This window comes from Megalobrama amblycephala, linkage group LG1 (assembly GCF_018812025.1).
Source record: "Megalobrama amblycephala isolate DHTTF-2021 linkage group LG1, ASM1881202v1, whole genome shotgun sequence".
Classification (NCBI taxonomy): domain Eukaryota; kingdom Metazoa; phylum Chordata; class Actinopteri; order Cypriniformes; family Xenocyprididae; genus Megalobrama; species Megalobrama amblycephala.
In genome coordinates, this window is record NC_063044.1 from 14,972,653 (window position 1) to 14,998,236 (window position 25,584).

A 25,584-nucleotide genomic window follows, 5' to 3' on the forward strand; every position below is an offset into this window, starting at 1 on the left:
CTCAGGTTTTCAATTGGAAAAAGAGGGCAGACGACCATAATTAAAATGGGTATATCTTTAAAACCATTCAAGGTATGACTTTGACTATGATATCATTTTAAAGCTTATTGTCTCATCTTTCCATTGATACCAAAATCTCAGTTTTGAAATTTGGGTCACTGTGACTCATTTTGCTGGATCAGGTCACATATGTATTATTGTTAATGTACCAAAATGTAGCAATGAACCATAAGAGTAATCTGAGAGAGATTGTTGAGAGTAGACAGGGAGAAATTGGATAAACATCAGCTTAATAGAAATCATTCAGTAATTATTTGTTTGTGAATTAGACTACCCTGGCCGTGCTGTATGTTTGTGTTGCTTGCAATTATTGAGGATAAAGAAATAATACGTCTTTGTATTATTTTGTGACTTTCAGTATTTCTCTCTCACATTCAGTTTGGTCTGTAAATAACCTAAAACATAATTTGTTGTGGCTCCGTTGATTCAATAGAGGCGTGAGAAACGCTGTCAGAATATTTTAGAGTAAGTACCGTTCTACATTCACAGATGAATGCAGATGTAAAAGAACTTTTTTCATAAATGGACCAGGATCTTAATAAGAACTAGTTTTCATTCACCAATCCTACTTACAAAGTAATTTCACTCTAAAAAATCAGAAGTTGACAAAACTCAAAAACTTCAGGACTTTTTGAGTATAGTCAACTTATGGGAAAAATGTTGAATCAACTTCACAATTAAAGTTGGTCTGTACTTTCCAATATTTATATCACCATAAGTGACCAAAAACACAATTTACTGTGCAATTAAAGTGCATCATCAGTGATCAAACTGAGCATGATCAGCAGCCTGTTAGTTGGACCATCACCACCCAATTTGAGTTCAAAACGTAAAAGTTTTCTTAGTGTATTCCACACCGTCGGCTGAAGTTGGTCCTCGTCGGCTTTTTTTCAGCCTGTCAAATCGGCGTCGGAGCTCATCGGTCCATCTGATCATTCTGATTGGCTGTTCAGCTACTGCCACCTGCTGGTATGGAAAGGCATTTATTCTTACGCAGGTGCAGAATGGACGTGCTACTTGGCCGTCGGGTGTCGACAGTGGTGTGTCAGGGCAACTTTGGACCCAGACGCTGCCGACGTGAGCCAACCCCGCTGTCTGCTTTTGTCGCCACTAGTTTGTCGGCGTCGGCTTGGTGTGTTCCGGGATTAAAACTGAAATGTCATCATTAACTCATCCTCATCTCATTCCAAACTTGTTTCAGTTTCTTCTGTGAAACTAAAAGATATTTTGAAGAATGTTGGTAACCAAACACATATGACTCCCATTGACCTCATATGGACCAAAATACAATGAAAGTCAATGGGAACTGAAACTATTGGGTTACCAACATTCTTCAAAATGTTCTGCAGAAGAATACAGGTGAATACAGGTTTGGAATGACATAAAGGTGAGGAAACGATGACAGAATTTTCATTTTTGGATAAACCATCCCCTTTAAGTTGCTCATTCTAATTGACTTAAAGTTATTTTTATTCAGCTTTTTCTGCAGTTCCTCTATTGGTCTATCCAACCTAGTAGAGAAGAAAGAAACAAAGAACAGAGACAGTGAAGAAAATGAAATAGTACAGTGGGAGTACACAGAGTTGATGGTCCCATCTGTCAGGCACATTTCTGCATAATTTCCCTGTAAATAAGCCCTGAACAGTAGCCACATAGTCTTAAACCTAGTGCAACAGTCTGCTTTGCCGTACTTAATCAGAGCCACAGCTGGTCATCTTGATGAATTGTTTGCTCAACCGATTTTTGTGGCCTTTCTGCCCGTGCCAAAAGCTGAGGATGGGTTTCCACAGGCCCTCAATGGATTCAGATGAAAGTCCCGATTGATTTCTGAATGAATTCCATAAAGAATAGCTGACTGGTATCTGCTTTCTCCCTGCGTGTTTTTTTTACGCTCTCTCTGAGGGAGGTAAAGAGCCATTATTTTAAACCTTGGTGCAGTGTTGGACACGCCTACAAGAAGCGCTGTTGCATGACACTACCTGAGCTGCTCTTGGAAGTTTTTTTTGGGGGGGGGGGGAGACCAGCATCTTGGCTGCCAGAACTTGCTGCGCAGTTATAGTTTGTGGCAGTGGCTTTGTCCTGTGTTCATAGCCCAAGAGTGACAGCCATGAAGTGAGTCCAAGCTGCTGAGTCCATGAAACATCTGTGAGGCAGGAGATACAGGTGAGCCCTGTATGAGTGGGCCAACTACTCTACTTGATAATGAGTTCCACCAATCCTACAGAAAACACCAGCATATGCTGTTTAGCTGTCCCAAATCTCTCACTCTTTCACTGTTCCTACTCCCTCAATGGAGAATGTCTCATAGTGCACTATATATGGAATAGGGAGCGATTTTGACACACTTTCTGCACCAGACACATGGCCACATCTGAATTGCTTCATTATGATTAACTTAGCTGTCTACACTGCAAGCACCTTTTTCATTTACTAACTACATTAGGCAGATGGCCCATTTCTATTTTTGGTGTGCTATTCCATTTTATTCTATTTTGTTTTGATGTCCAACATGCATAGAAATTTGGGGTCAGTAGTTTTTTTTTTTATATACAGTACAGTCCAAAAGTTTGGAACCACTAAGATTTTTAATGTTTTTAAAAGAAGTTTCGTCTGCTCACCAAGGCTACATTTATTTAATTAAAAATACAGTAAAAAACAGTAATATTGTGAAATATTATTACAATTTAAAATAACTGTGTACTATTTAAATATATTTGACAAAGTAATTTATTCCTGTGATGCAAAGCTGAATTTTCAGCATCGTTACTCCAGTCTTCAGTGTCACATGATCCTTCAGAAATCATTCTAATATGCTGATTTGCTGCTCAATAAACATTTATGATTATTTTCAATGTTGAAAACAGTTGTGTACTTTTTTTTTTTTCAGGATTCCTTGATGAATAGAAAGTTCAAAAGAACAGCATTTATCTGAAATACAAAGCTTCTGTAGCATTATACACTACCGCCCAAAAGTTTGGGGTCAGTAAGAATTTTTTTTTTTTTTTTTTTTGAAAAGAAATTAAAGAAATTAATACTTTTATTCAGCAAGGATGCATTAAATCAATCAAAAGTGGCAGTAAAGACATTTATAATGTTACAAAAGATTAAATTTCAGATAAACACTGTTCTTTTGAACTTTCTATTCATCAAATAATCCTGAAAAAAAATATAGTACAAAAATATTTTGTACAATTGTACACATTAAATGTTTCTTGAGCAGCAGATCATCATATTAGAATGGTTTCTGAAGGATCATGTGACACTGAAGACTGGAGTAGTGATGCTGAAAATTCAGCTTTGCCATCACAGGAATAAATTACTTTGTGAAATATATTCAAATAGAAAACAGTTATTTTAAATTGTAATAATATTTCACAATATTACTGTTTTTTACTGTATTTTTAATTAAATAAATGTAGCCTTGGTGAGCAGACGAAACTTCTTTTAAAAACATTAAAAAAAAATCTTAGTGGTTCCAAACTTTTGGACTGTACTATATATATATATATATATATATATATATATATATATATATATATATATATATATATATATATAATATAATATAATATAATATAATATAATATAATATATATATATATATATATATATATATATATATATATATATATATATATATATATATATAAGAAATTGATACTTGAATTCAGTAAAGACATAAAATGAATCAAAAGTGACATGGTAGAATATATTTCAAATAAATGCTTTCATTCAAACATTTGTTCATCAAAAATTGCTGAACTTCCACACTTTATTAAGCAGCAAAAGTGACTTTTAACATTGATATTAATAAGAAATGTTTCTTGAGCAGCAAATTGTCATATTAGAATGATTTCTGAAGGATCATGTGACACTGAAGACTGGAGTAATGATGCTTTGCATCATAATACACTGTGTGCAGAATTATTAGGCAAGTTGATTTTCTGATCAATTTTTTTTTTCCAAGCACATCCACATCCACATCAATGTTAATAACTACTATTAATATTGTTTTTAATCATTTATAAGTGATATATAATTGTTCATGAAGGCTGGAAATGAAAAATGCATTATATTCAGGTGTGCAGAATTATTAGGCAGGTTTTCTTTTACAGGCAAAATGAGCCAAAAAGAGATTTAACACAGACTGAAAAGTCAAAAAGTTTTGGAAGATCATTTTTAGTCCATCTCTGCAAGACGGACATTTCAGGATAAGAGATGGGCTAAAAGTGAACTCCCACACCTTACTGCCAGATTCTGGAAGAGAAATTCTTCAAACAGTGGCACAAGAGGATGTGGTGCTGGTCCTTCAGGAGTCACTCTCAAGCTGACTGTCTGTAAGGCCTATAAAAACCCAGTCTTCATGTATTTTATAACACTTCAGCTTGTGATTCTTATTAAGAGTGAGTCATTTTTTAGGATTCTTTAGCTAACCTAGTCTCCTAGTCCTGACACCTTACACTTCTGGAGACTCCAGGTAGGTTGCAGTTCTGGAAAATGGTGGCGCTGGAGACTAAAGGGTTCCTGATGGTTTTGCACTTAATTCTTTACCTTAATTCTTAATTATTTTGCAGTTAACATGTGTCTTTTATTCTCCAGCTGTTTTTATATGACCCCACTGACCCAATGAGCATTTTGCTGTCCCTTGGTCATGCTTTAACTTTGCAATTTCTAGTATTGCATTAGTATTGCATCCTTCTCATGAGTATTTAATAATTTTTGACTTTTCAGTCTGAGTTAAATCTCTTTTTTGGCTCATTTTGCCTGTAAAAGAAAACCTGCCTAATAATTCTGCACACCTGAATATAAGGCATTTTTCATTTCCAGCCTTCATGAACAATTATATATCACTTATATTAATATTAATAGTAGTTATTAACATTGATGTGGATTGGAATTGGTAAAATGTGCTTGGAAAAAAAATATGATCAGAAAATCAACTTGCCTAATAATTCTGCACACATGTGTATATACATAATACTTAAATAATAATGAATACATAATGTTTTAAAATATATTACAATAGAAAAGTTATTTTAAATTGTAATAATAATTCACTGATACTTGCTTGAAGCAAAAGTGTTTATGAAATCTCAGAAAAGATCATTGTAACATTAAAGGGGACCTATAATGCCCTTTTTACAAGATGTAATATAAGTCTCTGGTGTCCCCAGAATGTGTCTGTGAAGTTTCAGCTCAAAATACCCCATAGATCATTTATTATAGCTTGTCAAATTTGCCCCTATTTGGGTGTGAGCAAAAACACGCCGTTTTTGTGTGTTTCCCTTTAAATGCAAATGAGCTGCAGCTCCCAGCCTCTTTCCAGAAGAGGGTGGAGCTTTAACAGCTCACGCTTCGGTTGCTCAACAACAACAAAACTGGAGAATCTCACGCAGCCAAAATGAGGATTGTCAGTAATTGTGTTCAGCCTTACATTGTTCAAACCGGAGTCGGACACTGAGGGAGAGACTCAGGGAGAAGATACAACTTTTAGAATGAATCTGGACATTTCTGTACAGAAGTAGCTCATTGTATTCCCTACCAGCCGTTTGTTGTAGTCCTTAAAAAGTGATTTCTGTAAAAGAAAACTTTGAGCATCATAACTGCAGATGTTTTTTTATGCTCAAACAGCAACATTATTCACTATTTAAAGTTAAATATGAAATGATAATCAAGGACCCCTTTAAGGTTTTACAAGTGAATAGCCTAGCTATGTACAGTAGTCCACCAGTATGACCAACAGCAAACCACAAACCAGCCTAGGCTAGACCACCATGGAACTACTTTGTAAGCTGAAAAATCACACCTCTCTCTCTCTCTCGCTCTCTCTCTCTCTCTCTCTCTCTCTCTCTCTCTCTCGCACACGTGGGGATCCAGGGAGAGTTGTGGAGATAATGATATTCTGTTTATTCTTTTTCACCAAAGTTGACATTTTAAAACCGCAATGAGGCATGGGATTGGGAAACAGTGTGTGTGTGTATGTGTGGGAGACAGCTGGGCTGGTCTAGTAAAGAAAAATAGGGCTAAATTTCCATAGTCACAGGAGGGCTATCTTTACTCATTCTAAATGTGTTTCCTGTACAACTGATTGTGTTTCCTGTTGTGCGACAGACTCATCCACTCCTATAGCTTTTTTGCCTCTCATTACCCAGCTGGACTGACACCAACTTGCACAGCTGATAGCCGTCCCATCCTCGTCATGGGCCCTTTGATCACTGAATACACCACTGTAATGAGAGATAAGAATATTTGTGACATATTTTTCCTCTTGCCTCCATCTTTTGCAGGTGTGACGTTTGCAGCGAAGGGCTATTTTGATGCTCTGGTGAGAATGGGAGAGCTGGCCAGTGAAAGTCAAGGATCTAAAGACTTGGGTGAGTCTCGGCATCTTGTTTTGCCTCGAGAAAAGGCAAACTGTGTGGCTTGATCCGACATGACACAACAAAACACGCACTAATGGAACCACATGCTCAGCAAAGTGCCGATGTTGCTTTCATTAGCCCCAACTGTCAGAATTTGTACCTACGAGAAGCTTTTATATCGTGCCTTTTTAAATCTGAGGCATTTCAGACGTAGTTTATGTACTGGCGTAAATTATTCCTTGTTTCACTTGCTCAATTTCTCGAGTTTGCATGGAAAATGAAGTCAAAGGGCTGACAGCATTGGATAGGAATTCATCTGCCGTGCTGCAGGGAAACTCAGCGATGCATCATTTATGATCAGTTTAAAAAGCGGATCTAGTTCGAGGGCTATAACTTCTTGAAATAGCATTTCACTTTCTGCTACAGGGAGGCTTTCAGAATTGTTGGTCGGTTCTTTGTTCTGCCAAGGATGTGAGAGTGGGTGTATACATGACCCTCAAGATGCTTGTTGTTGATGGGGATGAGCTAGAGTTATGGCAGCAAAATCTCATTGTATTTGTGATACGATCTCCATTGTCTATTGAACTTTCGAGTCCCTTTGGGCATGGACTGAACCTTCTTCTACCTCACTGTCAGGAGCCCTGTGTGAATTTAGGCTCTAGTTGACTTTTGTTTTATATACTTGAGGTTTTTCAGACAGACTGTCAGGTGGGGATTTTTTTTTTAGTCTTTCTGCATGTTACATCGTTAAACCAGTCTGTCACAAAAAACTGTCATTGAATCATTCAATCAACCATTCGTTAAAATCACTAATTCAAGAGCTAAACAAGTTGCTGTGTTCGAAGTTGCTTAACACTCTGAGGTCTGAGGTATCGCCGGCGATACCACCGTGGTTTTTTTTCTTACCAGTGTGAAAGAGACTCAAAATACTCTGTCAATGTTGCACATACAATTAAGAGTTATACACCATTTTAATCTGTGGAATATCTTCTTTTATTTGTGTACACTCAAAATGTTGTGCTTTTTGTAAAATAAAGAAAACTAACCTGAAGCGTGATCTGTCATCTCCCTCTGAACGAAGTCCAATCTGATAGTTCTCAGAAAATGAACTGTAACTTAGTGAATACTAATGACACAAAAATGAGACTTATGTCTAAAAAAACGTTGAAACATCAGGTTTTAAATCGTGTAAGTCAAAACAAATATTCTCTGTTTATATAATCTGTATGAAAAGAGAGCCATGTCAGAAGTCCGTGATTCAGCTCATTATCTGCTAATGTGGCCACGCCCACGGAGCCAGCGCTATTCAGACGCAAATTCAGTCAATACATGCATACATCGTCTCAATCGTGTATTTATTGTCTTGAAAAGTATTTTGAATAGCCATAGTTAGCGATCTCTGGCCTCTGTTAGTTCAGTTCCTGGAGAGTCACATGACCTGTTCTTCTTTAGATAAATCTGTGGACTAAAGGTGTACAGAGCGCCCTCCGGCTGCAAGTATGAATTGAAAACACAGTATCCAGCGCTCATAGTGATGACAATAAATATTGAATAAATATTACTCCTCTGTATAGAAAATTGACAAACATATGAGAATCCATCAATATTTCTCCAAATGTGCATGCTTTTTAGCTAAAAGCCTATATGAAATGCCACAGAGGTAACATAAGTGTTCAGACACTTTGCATCACAGAAATACATTATATTTTAAAGAATATAATAGAATACCACAATTTTAAATTGTAATAATATTTCACAGTATTGCTGTTTTTTCTGTATGTTTGATATACACCATATGATGAGCTTGAGATATGATCACAGAGGGTTTTTTCACAGCCTACCTGACTGAAAGGCCTCATTATTATGCAAGTCATTTCAGGTCATTATTATGTGATTCTTTTGTCTTCTCATGTGAGAATCACCCATTATTCATGATGATTCACGCCTCCACGCATACTGTGTTTCTTCACAAAAAGTGTCTTACAAAAACTAAATCAATATATTGTTATAAATGGAGTAGGCAGCATAATTTTTACATCATTCTGAAGCAAAAACTCTAGTCTACAACCTCCAATACCCAGATGTGTGAACACATATATAATATTATTTTTTTGTCCTTATTTCAGTGACTTAAGTTTTTTGTTTTTTTCAATAACCACGCATAAACGATATTCCTTCAAAAACACAAACATGTACATACATGTTGCTCACATATTATGGTAGCCTAGTTTGTGCTGAATACAGTGTAATGACACTTTTTCCCTTAATATGTTCATGAACAACTGAAAAAAGCACAGATGTCAGGGCATGTCAAAACTTCTCCAGGGCCCCAAAATTCCCTCAGACCCCAGAGGGTTAACTGATTAGTTTCAAAAAGTTAAAAAGTTTGTTCGGTAACACTTTATTTTGATGGCCCACTTTATATTTTACCCACTTCTATAAGTAACTGAGTGAGTGTCTTTAGTTGAGTCCCAAAAGACGCACTATACACTATATGCACTTAAACACTATGTACTTATGCACTATGTACTTATGCACTATGTATATCCGTGTAGTGCGTGAATTGTAAAAGGTTATTTTGTCATTTAACAACTGAGTCTGATCCTCCTCCACTATGTAATTAAAGCTGCAACAGTTGAGTGCATGAAGTGTCCAACATTCCACACTTCATTTTTTTCCAATAATTTAGTGCATCATCCAGGTATTTAAAGTGTACTTTTTCTTTTTGGAATTTTCAGTGTGAACACACTACTTGCACTATTTATAAAAAGTCATGGAACAGTGCATAAATATGTGAATTGGGACACACCTTTTTGTCTTCATGAATGAGTCATTGAATCATTCACTCGAATGATTCATTCAAACACACTGATTAATTTAGGAACCACGCAAAAGTGAGACATTGAATCATTTGCTCAAGGTACATTTTTTTTAAACACACTGATTCATTTAGGAACTTAACAAGTCAGTGTCTTTATTTGTGAGTCATTGAATCATTCCCTCAACCGATTCATTCAGACACACTGATAAAAGTATGATCTGTGTAATATGAATGTAATTTTGAAAATATACATTTATCATGTTGTCATTGTCATGTAACCTACTACCGTCAGTTGCGTCACTACATGGCCATTCACAAATCCTTTCCACATAGGATAGTGTCCATCATACGCGCATTTCAGAATGTGCCGTAAGTAACATCTGGGTACTTTTCGCCTATGTTTTATGAATACTGTGATCTAGACATACTTTTTCCACATACTGTTTTTGTATCCTATATAGTAGGAAAGCATGCTTATTCAGAAATTTATTGCAGCCAAAGTCTTTACGAATGAGACATTGAATCATTCGCTCATCCAATTCATTCAGACACACTGATTCATTCATGAACTAAGCAAGTGGCTGTCTTTATCACCCATCCACACATAGGCAGCAATCCATTGCACCTTTTGACGTCGAGAAAGGTAGCTGAAAACATGGTTAAAATAGTCAACGTGACTACAGTGGTTCAACTCAGTTTTGGCCGAAGCTGAAAACGTGAGCAGCACGACGCATGCATTTGATGCTGACACAGGATCAGGCCAATAATGGGCCAGCATTTGGACATAAACAACGGAGCCTGGACTGAGTTCACTACATATGACAACAGTTCAAACTGTTGAATAAAATTTTTATTTTTGTTTTGTTTTTGCCCACAAAAAGTATTCTTGTCAATTCATAACATTAAGGTTGAACCACTGTAGTCAAGTTGACTGATTTAACCATGTTTTTAACTACCTTTCTGGATGTCAAACGGTACAATGACATTGCTGCCAATGTGTGGATCAGATACCCTCGGATTTCAACAAAAATATCTTAATTTGTGTTCCAAAGATGAACGAAGTTCTTACGGGTGTGGAATGATATGAGGGTGAGTACTTAATGACAGAAATTTCATTTTTTGATAAACAAACCTAGGGCTGTCAAACGATTAATCACGATTAATCGCATACAAAATAAAAGTTTGAGTTTGCATAATATATGTGTGAGTACTGTGTGTAATTAATATGCATATGTAAATACACACAAGTTAATGTGTATATATTTAAGAGAAATATGTTATTTATGTACAAAATATTTGTATTTATATATAATATAAATTATATAAAAATAAATACATATACTTGTAAATATTTCTCAAATATATACATGAATGTGTTTGTATTTATATGTACATAATAATTACACACAGTACACCCACATATATTAGGCAAACTTAAACTTTTAGTTTGTATGCGATTAATCGCGATTAATCGTTTGACAGCCCTAAACTAACCCTTTAAAACACACTGATTCATTCAGGAAAAAAACACCACTACTGTGCTGATTGGAGATGTCACTTGTGATTTGACTTTTGATTGGTACTGTTTTTGTTGAAGGTGCAAAAATGTACAGTACGTATGTTTAATGAAACCTGAGAGATTTCTGTCCTTCCATTGAAAGTCCATTCCACCAAAACTTTGCTTCATAGAGATCATAAAAGAAATCCATATGAATCGAGCATTTTGGAGCTACGCCTTTGATTATGCCACATTAGATAATGTCCTTTTCTTGGTATAAATGCTGTTTGAAGTATGAGTGCAGTGCATGAATTTAATTGGCTCATATCCATCGCATTTGGTCAAGGGTGTCGTATATGCTGGTGTTGTTGCTCAGGACATGAAAGCAGCATCTACGTTATTTCCACAGGGAATTTCCTGGACTGAGGTAGAGTAAACTCCCCCCTCATATATAATGCAATCAACTGTGTAGTTCATCTCTCATTTGAACTCGCAAAAGGTATTGGCACTTGAATCCCACTCTCTCGCTCTAACTGAGAGTGACTCACAGAGAGAGTCCCAGCCTCAGTGACAGACCCCCCTGGACATAGAACACAATGAGGGCCTCTCGAGTTACTCTTCATATTCATACAACACAACAAATCATCTGTAATGTTTGAAAGACACTCCCATACAAAAATGCATTATGGTAACCATATATTTTCAGCAAAATAACATAGTTACTACTAGGACTGTGACTACAACATTTTTTCCCCCACAATATTGAATTTATATTTACTGTCATTTATTTTAAATTGTATATTTGATGGCACAGGTGACTAATACTAAACCTTAAAAAATAGTTTAGTAAGTAAGTAATTATACTTACTGCAAAGATACTATTAATTACTAATTATTACTAATCAATTACTGTTGTTCCTGTTAAATCATAATGAAATAACATGGTATCTCATTCAAACAGTATAAAATATGTTTTGGAGGTCTCCTACAATAGGTTTACATGAAACCAATGTATAAAAACACTATAATTTACTCCTAATATACATTGCAGCATCACCTGTTTTCTCACAGCATCTGAAATGTTTTGATCAAGGATTCGGTCTCTCTAAACCCCTCCCTCCCGAGAGCCTTCTCTGCTCTGATTCGTCAGATCTGCTGCTGTGATTGGTCTACTCTATTGCCAACTTCGATATAAAGTTTGTTCTGAAATGTGACAATACCAGCATTTCCGAGCATTTTGGGCGCTGTTGAGCGGATTCTTAAACGCATCTGATTGGCCATTGTGTTCATGCGCTCAACACAGTGGCCAATCCAGAGCTGAATTTCAGATATGGTTATTGGCGTTTCATTTCCGAAATGTGCTGCAAGCGGTAGACCAATCACAACAAACTGGGCTATCTGACCAGTCAGAGCAGAGTAGACTAGTGTTATCAAATGTACCGACTGTGACACTCTTACACAGATACATACGGGAGAGTTTGAAAGCAGCCGTCTATCAGCGGATCCCTAATATATCCGCTGATAGACGGCTGCTTTCAAACTCTCCCATGTGTAACTCTGTAAGCGCTCTATGAAGAGCGTCAAAGATGTCTATTTACAACATGTTTTTGATGCGTTGATCATTGTAGTCAATCACAGACATATCTGTTGAGCGCATGAACACGATGGCCAATCAGAGGTGTTTAAGAATCCAGTGCTTCAACAGTGCTCAAAATGCTAGGGGGAAATGCTGGTATTGTCACATTTTTAAAATTGACTTGGTACCGAAGTCAGTACTTTTGACAACACTAGTCTACTCTGCTCTAATTGGGCAGATCTGTTGCCCAGTCTGCAGTGATTGGCCTACTCTGCTCTGATTGGTCAGATGGCCCAGTCTGTTGTGTTTGGTCTACTCTGCTCTGATTGGTCAGATCTGTTGCCCAGTCTGCTGTGATTGGCCTACTCTGCTCTGATTGGTCAGATGGCCCAGTCTGTGTTTGGTCTACTCTGCTCTGATTGGTCAGATCTGTTGCCCAGTCTGCAGTGATTGGCCTACTCTGCTCTGATTGGTCAGATGGCCCAGTCTGTTGTGTTTGGTCTACTCTGCTCTGATTGGTCAGATCTGTTGCCCAGTCTGCTGTGATTGGCCTACTCTGCTCTGATTGGTCAGATGGCCCAGTCTGTTGTGTTTGCTCTACTCTGCTCTGATTGGTCAGATCTGTTGCCCAGTCTGCAGTGATTGGCCTACTCTGCTCTGATTGGTCAGATGGCCCGGTCTGTTGTGTTTGGTCTACTCTGCTCTGATTGGTCAGATCTGTTGCCCAGTCTGCTGTGATTGGCCTACTCTGCTCTGATTGGTCAGATGGCCCAGTCTGTGTTTGGTCTACTCTGCTCTGATTGGTCAGATCTGTTGCCCAGTCTGCAGTGATTGGCCTACTCTGCTCTGATTGGTCAGATGGCCCAGTCTGTTGTGTTTGGTCTACTCTGCTCTGATTGGTCAGATCTGTTGCCCAGTCTGCTGTGATTGGCCTACTCTGCTCTGATTGGTCAGATGGCCCAGTCTGTTGTGTTTGGTCTACTCTGCTCTGATTGGTCAGATCTGTTGCCCAGTCTGCTGTGATTGGCCTACTCTGCTCTGATTGGTCAGATGGCCCAGTCTGTTGTGTTTGGTCTACTCTGCTCTGATTGGTCAGATCTGTTGCCCAGTCTGCTGTGATTGGCATACTTTACTCTGATTGGTCAGATGGCCCAGTCTGTTGTGTTTGGTCTGCTCTGCTCTGATTGGTCAGATCTGTTGCCCAGTCTGCAGTGATTGGCCTACTCTGCTCTGATTGGTCAGATGGCCCAGTCTGTTGTGTTTGGTCTACTCTGCTCTGATTGGTCAGATGGCCCAGTCTGTTGTGTTTGGTCTATTCTGCTCTGATTGGTCAGATCTGTTGCCCAGTCTGCAGTGATTGGCCTACTCTGCTCTGATTGGTCAGATGGCCCGGTCTGTTGTGTTTGGTCTACTCTGCTCTGATTGGTCAGATTTGTTGCCCAGTCTGCTGTGATTGGCCTACTCTGCTCTGATTGGTCAGATGGCCCAGTCTGTGTTTGGTCTACTCTGCTCTGATTGGTCAGATCTGTTGCCCAGTCTGCAGTGATTGGCCTACTCTGCTCTGATTGGTCAGATGGCCCAGTCTGTTGTGTTTGGTCTACTCTGCTCTGATTGGTCAGATCTGTTGCCCAGTCTGCTGTGATTGGCCTACTCTGCTCTGATTGGTCAGATGGCCCAGTCTGTTGTGTTTGGTCTACTCTGCTCTGATTGGTCAGATCTGTTGCCCAGTCTGCTGTGATTGGCCTACTCTGCTCTGATTGGTCAGATGGCCCAGTCTGTTGTGTTTGGTCTACTCTGCTCTGATTGGTCAGATCTGTTGCCCAGTCTGCTGTGATTGGCATACTTTACTCTGATTGGTCAGATGGCCCAGTCTGTTGTGTTTGGTCTGCTCTGCTCTGATTGGTCAGATCTGTTGCCCAGTCTGCAGTGATTGGCCTACTCTGCTCTGATTGGTCAGATGGCCCAGTCTGTTGTGTTTGGTCTACTCTGCTCTGATTGGTCAGATCTGTTGCCCAGTCTGCTGTGATTGGCCTACTCTACTCTGATTGGTCAGATGGCCCAGTCTGTTGTGTTTGGTCTACTCTGCTCTGATTGGTCAGATCTGTTGCCCAGTTTGCTGTGATTGGCCTACTCTGCTCTGATTGGTCAGATGGCCCAGTCTGTTGTGTTTGGTCTACTCTGCTCTGATTGGTCAGATGGCCCAGTCTGTGTTTGGTCTATTCTGCTCTGATTGGTCAGATCTGTTGCCCAGTCTGCTGTGATTGGCTTACTCTGCTCTGATTGGTCAGATGGCCCAGTCTGTTGTGTTTGGTCTACTCTGCTCTGATTGTTCAGATCTGTTGCCCAGTCTGCTGTGATTGGTCTACTGCTTACAGAACATGTCGGAAATGAGACGCCCATTACCTGAATCTGAATTTCAGCTCCGGATCTTCCTCGGCACTTGATACACAGTGATATGTACAGTAACGATGGCATCAGTTTACCGTATTAATTCCAGCGCAAGTGCAGCAAAGTGGATTTGTATTCATAGCACAGAAACCAACGTCTTCTTGACATTTTGACAACACGAACAAAACTCTTCCAGGCCTCAGCTACAACTACAGTGTTTAAGGGCGGGTCAAAGTAAACATTGCTTGAGGGCAGCCAGTGAAGACCATAGGCTGGCATTATGTAAATGTATTACATTGTACGTAGGTATGTAATTGGAATTGCTGACGACTCATTTCAGGCAGTTCATAATCTGTTCTTTTCTTTTGGGAGAATTTTAAACTCCATTTATTATCCACTTTGATCTTTGAAACTTTTCAGACATTTTATATTCATGACCAGCTATATAACACACTATAAGAAATGTAATATCCCAAAAAAGCATACTGTAATAGGGGCGCTTGAATCGTTTAATATTAAGACGTCTTCAAGATATTGTGTGTTAAAAACTAAAAACGTAGTTGACTGATGGCTGTTTTTCACCGTCATCCTCTAATGCCGTTACATAGATAATGGGCAGGTGTGGTTTGTGAGAAGCTGTGCTGTTGTTCATCAGCGGTGTCGCAATGAGTCATTCTGCTTTGATTAATTGATGAGTGTGTGCTCGTTTGTGTGTGTGCATTCATTACTCAAGAACAAAAACATCTGCATTATGCATTAGAGCAGGAGGGCTCAATCCTGGAGATCTACAGTAGCTGCTCTCAGTCTGCTAACACACCTGACTGTAATTTTCAAGTGAACCCAAAGACCTTGATTAGGCATTTCAGGTGTGTGATTAGAGAAGCAGCTGAACTCTGCAGGAAGGTGCACATCCAGGAGCAACGTTAAGCTACGGACACACTAGGCGTCACAAAAAAAGACATTGGACTCTGCAACAAATTTGGGCAACAGGATGTGATGTCATGCTCTAGAGTCTGTTTTTGTGTTATTGTTAAATCAAATTATTGGGCACGTTCAAGCTCAAACTGGTGCGCAACGTTTTGCTACGGTTTCCGGGTTGAACTACATGTTTCCTGGAAACGGTGTGCAACGGGTTTGAGATATGTTTTCTCTTGTTTGGTGGGTGTGTCAAAAATGTCAGCCCAATCAGCAGCAACATGTGTATATAAACCATGCGGTATTAAAGAGACAGCTCGCACAGTGGGTATGAATGTAACATAAAAATACTATACATATTTATATATTTTGCTATTATATTTTGGAGTGACACTTTCATAAACTTTTCTATACTCCTCTGATTACATAATGGTAAATATTACAATATCATAGCACAACAACAGTGATCAGCAATAACGATAAGCCTAATACTCACAATAAAAATAATATAGATCAACACAGTCTCGGAGGTAAGAAGTGGATTATCCTTCACCTGAAATGTTTGTCTTTTCATCCTGAAATGCGAGGCAAATGTTGGATCACAATAATTAACAGAGTTTCCACAAATCCCTTCACTCAATTGGGATGTTCTCTTTTATTCTGGACAGCAAGGACAGTGACTGTAACATCGAGCGTATTTTGCAGTATTAAACACATATTTATGCCGATTTCATCAGGCTCTGAAAATTCTTCAAAAAGAACACAAAGAATGGCCTTCTCAGCTGTCATAGTTGCAACTCTTGCGTCATCAGAACAGTGTGTTCAATGCACCACCGTTTCCATTTAAAAAACGTTTTGCAACGTTTTGTAGGGGCTGAACACAGCCCAAGTCTGTTGTGATTGGATTAATCTGCTCAGGGCTACATTTCCCCAAAAGCATCGTTAGCCAACTTTGGTCGCAAGTTCCATTGAACTCTATTGGTAACGATGGAACCTGTGACCATAGATGGATTTGGGAAACGCACCCCTGATTGGTTGCGATTGGTCTACTCTGCTCTGATTGGTCAGATTGCCCAGTCTGTTATGATTGATCTACCACATACAGCACGTGTCGGAAATGAAACGCCCATTATCTGAATTTCATATAATAAAATAACACTAGTTTTTAATTAATTATAAATCACAGTTACTAAAGTAATGTTTGATATACTGTTTGCATCACTTTACTGCAAAACTAAAACATAGAGTTGTCGATACTGATGAATACCTATATAATTTCACAATCTGCTGTACCAATTTATTTAATATGCCACAACAAAAATTAATATGCTATTGAAAACAAATATAATATCAAATTTTAAGGAATTTAATTATCTAAATTAAATGATAAAATCTTATATTTGGAAAGGTAACACATTAATTTAAGCATTTAAAGGATTAGATCACTTTCAAATAAAATTTTCCTGATAATTTACTCACCCTATTTGTTTATACGGAGCATATACATTTAAATTTTTTTCGAAAATGACTGATGGTTTCACTAGATAAGGCCCTTATTCCTCATCTGGTATCATTTAAAGCCCTTTGAAGCTGCACTGAAACTGTAATTTTGACCTTCAACCGTTTGGTGACCATTGAAGTGCACTATAAGGAGAAAAATCCTGGAATGTTTTCATCAAAAACCTTAATTTCTTTTCCACTGAAGAATGAAAGACATGAACATCTTGGATGAAATGGGGGTGAGTAAATTATCAGGAAAAGTTTATTTGAAAGTGAACTAATCCTTTTAACGCATTTAATTAAAAATAATGGCATTAATTTAGCCTTCAAATATTTAAGTAAATTCAAGTCATTATTCAAGTAAAATAAATGCCAGTATTACATATTCAAGAAAATAATTGAGAAACAGAAAAAAAATAATTACTAATTAGATGTAATATAAAAATATTTAATTGGCATGGTCATCACCGCATGAAATAAAAGGAATTAAATTGTTTTTATGGTTTGACTGAGAAGCAGGTCTTCAATTAAACACTTTTTTCTCATTAATATTTATTGTTTGTTTTAATATTAATGACACATCAGACAGCGGTATGTATGTTAGGCTGCATTTACACTGCAAAACCCAGTCGAGATGGTATTCTTAATTCTGCAGAAACACTGATATTATTCCTTTCTTTTTGTGTACTTTTTTTCAATTTAGGTGCTACCTAGGTACCAGTACGTTTGACACTGCAAACCATTGATGTTTATATTCTTTATATTGAGCCAAGAGGTCAATCTGTGACATTTAGTTCCTCTCTTGGTCAAATGTCACAGGTGTGCATTTATCGGCATTGTCGACGGCTTCAAACGCAGCTCATCCAATCAGAATTTAGTGTGGGAATAATCCCTTTTTTTTTTTTGGTCCACACCCAAACCTCATTTGAGTTTTCCTGACATGTGGGATCGCTCAAGGTTATATCCTCTCCCATGTCAACACACCTGCTTGTGAGAACAAACCCAACTCAAACACACACGTACCACAGAGTTTTGCTCAGTCAGACAGAGCATCATGTGGTACTTCTCCCTGCTCTTTGAAAAGATAAACTAGCCATTACAAGCACAGATACACTCCAGCACCGCTGCGACCGCCGACCCGCAGAGATAATGACGGGGTTTCTTTTACTCTCAGCTGAAATGGAAGACCTGTCGTTTAGTGACAAATGCTTCATCTCTGTTTTGGTTAGGAGATGTCCTGCGCCGTGAGGTGGAACACTAAATTCTTGTGGGCAATTTTGCAGTGCTGTGTGTCTGTCTTTCTCCATGAGAGAGCCATGGGGGTTCGCGTTGAGACAGACTGTAAATGGTTTCCGCCTACACGCGCTCCTGCTTTTCTCTCTCTCGCTTAATTCCTTGCTGTTTTTCGTATATTTCTCGCATTAAACGCCACACATTCTCTCACGTACACACACACAGTTGCATAAACTCAGTCACGCACTCATAGTTGAGCCTGGGCAAATATCGTGCCTTCGTTTTTGGTGTCCTTGGATGCACAAAGCGCTTGCAGTGGAGAGCGCTCATTCTCATCTAAAAGTGAGGCGTGAGGGAGAGCGTACACACACTCACTCTCTCTCACACACACACAATTCTTCCCCCGCTCGCATACACTCCCACGCTCACTGGTTTGTTTAGGATAATGATGCCCCTGTCACCACCTCCCACTCATATCCTCCCACCACATCTCTTTCTCTGTGTTTTACTGCCTTCATTACATCACTGTGTTATACTCTCTCAGTCTTACACAAGCCGACTCGTAGACGACACATCACAACACGGCGCGCTCACGCTCCGCACGCTTACCAGGGTTACGTCGTGTGTTCCCACCACTGTTTTGGTATCTCATCACGTTTAAAGGAACGTTCTGGGTCAACAGCATTCATGGCATGGTGTTGATTACCACAGAAAATCATTTCAGTTTGTCCATCAATCACAGTTACAGTAAAGGCGTGGTCACACATTTAAAAAAAAAAAAATCAGAATTTGTCCTCAAAAAAAGTCGGTTGTCTATTATTTGTAGTTTTGTAGTTGCATCATTGAATCATTCTTCTGTTATCACTGTAAAGCTGCTTTGAAACAATCTATATTGTATAAGCGTTATATAAATAAAGATGACGTGATTAGTTTTGTTAAAGCATGTACATGAATTGTTTGTTATTTGAACTTGTTATTTGAACTGTCTAAATCATCATTTCTGAGGTGGAACTAGCTACTTTAAAGGATTAGTTCACTTTCAAATAAAATTTTCCTGATAATTTACTCACCCCCATGTCATCCAAGATGTTCATGTCTTTCTTTCTTCAGTGGAAAAGAAATGAAGGTTTTTGATGAAAACATTCCAGGATTATTCTCCTTATAGTGGACTTCAATGGGCACCAAATGGTTGAAGGTCCAAATTACAGTTTCAGTGCAGCTTCAAAGGGCTTTAAACGATACCAGACAAGGAATAAGGGTCTTATCTAGCGAAATGATCTATCATTTTCGAAAAAATTGTAAATGTATATGCTTTATATAAACAAATGATCACCTTCCAAGTGCTTCCGCCAAAACCGCACTTTCATATTCTTCAAAAAGCTTATGCTGTATGTCCTACGCGTTCCCTATTCTACTTACGGAACGAACGCAACGCCAGTTACATTTTTTTTGTAAGCAGAAAGGTTTTGACAGAAGCACTTGGAAGGCGATCATTTGTGTTTATAAAGCATACAGTTGTATTTTTTCGAAAATGACCAATCATTTCGCTAGATAAGACCCTTATTCCTCGTCTGGTATCGTTTAAAGCCCTTTGAAGCTGCATTGAAACTGTAATTTTGACCTTCAACCGTTTGGTGCCCATTGAAGTCCACTATATGGAGAATAATCCTTGGAATGTTTTCATCAAAAATCTTAATTTCTTTTCCACTGAAGAAAGAAAGACCTGAACATCTTTGATGATATGGGGGTGAGTAAATTATCAGGAAAATTTTTATTTAAAAATGAACTAATCCTTTAAGTGGATACACTTCTGGTTTTAATATATTTTAAAATGTAATTTGTTTCTATGATGAATTTATTTGAAACAGAAGTTTTTATATAATTACAAATGTCTTTAATGTCACTTATGAATACTTTTAAGGATACCTTGCTGAACAAATAAATTAAAATATTAATTTCTATTCAAATTCCATTATTTTATAATCTATTATTTGCTTGCAGTAAAAACTGAGGGATGAGTTAAAATGATTTTCTTTGTCGATCTGACACTAAATGTTTTTGACAAAGCTTACTGAAACCAGAAATGAGTTTATTATTGGTCTAATTTGGTTTTATTATTGATTTTTGTTGTGGACTGTGCTGTTGCTTATTGAATAAGTCTAGCAAAAGGAAAAAAAAAAGTATCTAAAGTCAAGCAGCATCCTTCACTGCTTTAGTAAAATTGCTTGTGAAACAGTTACCATGAGAACAAAGCTTGGTGAAATTCGCTTCTCTCTCTCTCTCTTTTATTCAGATCTGAATGTTGTTTTGATATTACGCTTCTGTTTGATGTGATAAATGAAATAATTATCATTCTTGTCTATTTTTTTTTTTTTAGACATTCATTTTCCGGATAAATTATAACTGACTGATTTAATCAAATTTGTATTACGTTCTGCCTTACACCGTGTCTACACGAGAGCCTGATGATGCGATGTGTCACGTCACAGCATGCCACAACAGCTTGAGGTCATTCATACTGGAAGCTTCACAGCTATACATCTCCGAATGTTTACTTACATGGACCAACCAACTGTACACCTGAGGACAAACTCTGGATCCTACTTTATATTCAACTGAAATCCATTGGTGTAAAAATTAAATTTGCATAGACAGAAAATACTAAGATTATATGTGAAATTATTTCAATTTTAGTATCATATAGAAACAAAAAATATATAGAGACCAAATACATCCCAAGCTGGCTTTGAAGTCGAACACATAAAACATTGACTTTGAAGTGCCCCTATTATGCTTTTTCAGATATTACATTTCATGCAGTGTGTAATATAGCTGTTTGTGAATGTAAAAGGTCTGAAATGTTTCACAACAAGTAAAGTTATTGTCTCCTAAAAGAAAGAACCAATTCTGAGCTGCCTGAAACGAGTCGTCAGTGATTCCAGTCTCACTTCCTGCTCGAACATATGTAGGTTTGTAACACATTTGCATAATGCCAGCCTGTGGTCTTCATTGGTTGCCTTTGAACAACGTCTACTTTGACCCTCAAATGCTGTAGTTGTAGCTGAGGCCCGGAAGAGTTTGATTTGTTATCAACATGTCGAGAAGATGCTGTTTTCTGTGCTGCAAAAGCAAATCCACTTTGATGCACTTCCAAAAGATGAGGATTCGCGCTTGAATCGATATGATAAAACCAACGCTATCGTTACTGTTCGTATCACTGTGCATCAAGTGCGGAGGAAGATCCGGAGCTCATATTCAGATATGATAATGGCCGTTTAGTTTCCTATACGTGCTGTAAGCAGTAGACCAATCAGACCAACAGACTGAGGCATCTGACCAATCAGAGCAGAGCAGATCTTGGAAAGGAGGGGTTTAGAGAGACTGAATCCTTTATCGGACACTGAAAAAAAGCATAATTGGGGCACGTCAAGACCAACCAGAAGCCTTTAACAATCTGTTGCTTCAACAAAGGACTCAACAAACACAAACGGTACACTTTAGTCCTTTGACTATGGCTGCCTTTTAGCCAATCATAACTTTAAGATCCACCTGACTCTTGTGCCGTGCCTGACAGAAAGACACTTCCTGAGGAGAGTAGACAGGACTAAGAAAAGTAGTCTTTAACAATGCTGTTCAAACTTTTTCAAAGTGTAACTTTTAAGTAGAGTGACTGACATTTGTGTAAAGTTTCATTTTTAAGCTTTGAATGGTTTTTCGTATGAGTGTTTCTATGGCAACTAGACATTTAAAACAGTGTAGTAGCAGAGACAGAATGAAAGTCCCACCTTACATATAAAAGAGCCTTATTAAAAGGCACTGCCTCATCTTTTGCTGTCAAAGGTTTCAGCCATAATTTCAGTTAAGTGAGCTATATATATATAGCAGCCATATCACCCTGTAGCCCAAGACTGGTTGCCCACTGAAGCTAAGCAGGGCTGAGCCTGGTTAGTACCTGGATGGGAGACCTCCTGGGAAAACTAGGTAGCTGCTGGAAGAGGTGTTAGTGAGGCCAGCAGGGGGTGCTCACCCTGTGGTCTGTGTGGGTCCTAATGCCCCAGTATAGTGATGGGGACACTATACTGTCAAAAAGCACCGTCCTTCGGATGAGACGTTAAACCGAGGTCCTGACTCTCTGTGGTTATTAAAAATCCCAGGATGTCCTTCGAAAAGAGTAGGGGTGTAACCCCGACATCCTGGCCAGATTTGCCCATTGGCCTCTGTCCATAATGGCCTCCTAATCATCCCCATATACTGATTGGCTTCATCACTCTGTCTCCTCTCCACCAATAAGCTGGTGTGTGGTGGGCGTTCTGGCGCAATATGGCTGCCGTCGCATCATCCAGGTGGATGCTGCACATTGGTGGTGGTTGAGGAGATTCCCCCTTCCATATGTAAAGCGCTTTGAGGACCCAGAAAAGCGCTATATAAATGTAACAATTTATTATATGTATTATACCATTTCATCAGTTTTTATTGATGATTTGAGGTTCGATATTGCTAGACAATAGCTTCCCGGAGCTGACTTGCATTAAAGGGATTGTGAATTGTGGAAAGAGGCTGTTGAGATGAATTTTTCAGATCGTTTCTGTGCCCATGTCTATAATGGAGGAAAAAACTGTTACATAATTAGGACTCATCAGCATTTACGCCCCTCTGAGCGGCAAATGATGTGATGATATGCCGCTTTAATTTCCTGTCAGGTCTGAAGCACTTCCCCCTATGGTTTAGGTCGAGTGGCTAGTGAAGTAGTTCAGAGATATTGATGCAGAAAGAACTCAATGACACATTTTGTTCTCCAGAGATCCACAAAGGTGGCCTGCGATCACCTCAGTCTGAGAAGACGGAGAACACATTTATTAGTGATTGTTGTGAGTAATGCAAGTACAGCTCCTGTCTAATTGAATGGGGAAATATCAAAATATTTGCCAGACTCCCATGTCAACAACATATTTAAGAGATTTGAGATTTTGGGCTATTTTGCCTCCGGAACACGTCGTCTTTCTGACTAGTGGGGAAAAAAACATCCAAAATACACATTTAAGTGTTTATAACACTATTAACTATTTACATCTGTAGATTTAAATTACAATACCTATCTTTTAAAGGCCTTTTTCTCAAAATGAGCCAGAAATCTCCACTTCAGTAACAATTGCATATACCAAACCTCATAGTTTTTTTCATATCTATTTTATGAAGAGTTTTACAGAGGGATTTCTGTTCAGATTCATATAGATCTGACATGAATGACATCATAAATGTTGTTTCTTGAAAAGTTGTGTCACACACGGCACAAAAGTCAGGTGGGTATTAGCTCATGAATATTAATTCCGGCACTTGAAGTTCTGATTGGGTAAAAGGCAGCCCTGGGTAGATAAGTGCTACATAGCCATAAAAATAAAGTGTACCATTTGTGTTTGTTCAGCCCCAATCTGTTGTCACTTGTCTACCTCTTACAGCATGTGTCAGAAACAAAATGTCCATTACCATATCTGAATTTCAGCTCCGGAGGCTTCCTCTGCACTTTATGCAAAGTAATACGAAAGATGCTATCGGTTTTACTGTATCAAACAGCGTCTTCTCGACATGTCGACAACACAAACCAAACTCTTCCAGTCCTCCGCTACAACTACAGTGTTTGAGGGTGAGTCGAAGTAGACTTCGCTCAACCAACGGGCTGGCATTATACAAATTTGAGCCAGAAATCTCCACTTCAGTAGCACTTGCATACACAGGGATTTCTGTTTAGATTCATACAGATATGACATGATTCGTATCATAAACACTTACCATCAAATAATGCTAAAAAGCGGTAGAAAAGGTTACAATACATTTAGAGTTTATAGTGGAAGCAGCAATAGCAATCCATTCAAATATAATTGACCGTTTATTCATATCAGACACACATAGTGGGCCTAAGTAACTATAAAGTTGACTCTATTATTTTTCCAGTTCACCAGCCAATTATTTAACATGTATTTAAGGAGAAACTGATGAATTCACGTGCTGTAATCCGAATGACAGGACTCACTGCAGGCAAACTAAGATGGCGGCGCCCATCTCGCTTGGTGCGTTCAATGCCGCGTTCCAGGCGACCCGTAACCCGTGTTTTTCCAACCTTCTACCAGTGAAAGTGCATTGGAACAGCAGTCAAACCCGTGACTTTCCACCCGTGAACTCGTACTAGATCGATGTACTCCCAGTTCTGCGCTCTGACGTCACATAGCCCAAGAAACAACAATGGCAGCCCCTACGGATGCGGTGTTTATGCAAGTGGTACACGGTGAGGTTTCTCTAACATTAGAGAAGGGCCAAATCGTTTATTAAAATAAGGTAGCGCTCTAACATTATTTATCCGCAAATCTTATGCATTATCAGTAGCTATTCTAGCGTTAGCTAGTTTTTAGTCCATTGAGTGCAAGAATAAATTAATACCAAATACATTTCCAAATATACAAATAACGTAAAATAAAAGATTTAAAAGTTTCTTTTGCCTTATGCGCCATTTTTCCTCCTCCGTTTTCCTCAAATAAGCAAGGTGTAAGCACCTTTGGCAATAAAAATGATTGTAAATGAGCATAAGCCCCGTACAGTCCGCCATGTTGGTTTGTTTACATCTAGCTATAAAAGAAGAAACAAACGCACTCCGTCTGAGGTGCCAGTCAAGAAGGATAAGTCCAAATATATATGAAAAATATGACTGCACGCTCAACTTGCAAATAGTTTATTCACCAACATTTCGGCAAAAAGCCTTTGTCAAGGTATTGTTTACATCTAGCTACCACAATTCCTTGCACTCAGGCAGTTTGGCGTGACTTGCCTGGAACGCTACAAAGTCGTGAGTCGTGGTTTGAAGTCGTGACTTACGGGCTCAAACCTGCCTGGAACGCAGCACAAGTCCTCCTAGGAAGTTCGTATTTACGAGGTGGGAAGTAGTATTTTACGACGACAGGTGCGTTCAAGTCTTTATCGTCGAGTAAGATGGCGGCGTATCTTCTCTTAATTAATTACACATAAATACAGCACTTCTACTTATTGAAAATGAAGAACAACAAATGTGCTTCAGGTGTGTTTTGCTTTTATGTTTTTACTGAATTTATGAAGCCACTGTAAACTTTATCATTACATATTATATTGTTATATTATAATGCTACCAGGCAATTAGCTTACTTCGTTGTAAATATAAAAGCTGGACAATGTCACTGCTAAATACATATAATATTGTGGTATTCCG

General features: G+C 38.4%; 1 protein-coding gene across 9 annotated transcripts in view; it reads left to right on the forward strand.

The window, feature by feature from the left end:
* Positions 1–25,584, forward strand: part of baiap2a (BAR/IMD domain containing adaptor protein 2a) — a 132,827-nt gene that overhangs the window by 41,230 nt on the left and 66,013 nt on the right. For all 9 annotated transcript variants that reach the window (XM_048183001.1, XM_048183033.1, XM_048183009.1 and 6 more), the window contains exon 3: positions 6,348–6,434. In XM_048183001.1, coding sequence (XP_048038958.1) covers positions 6,348–6,434 — 87 coding nt within the window. The remainder of the gene's footprint in view (positions 1–6,347; positions 6,435–25,584) is intronic.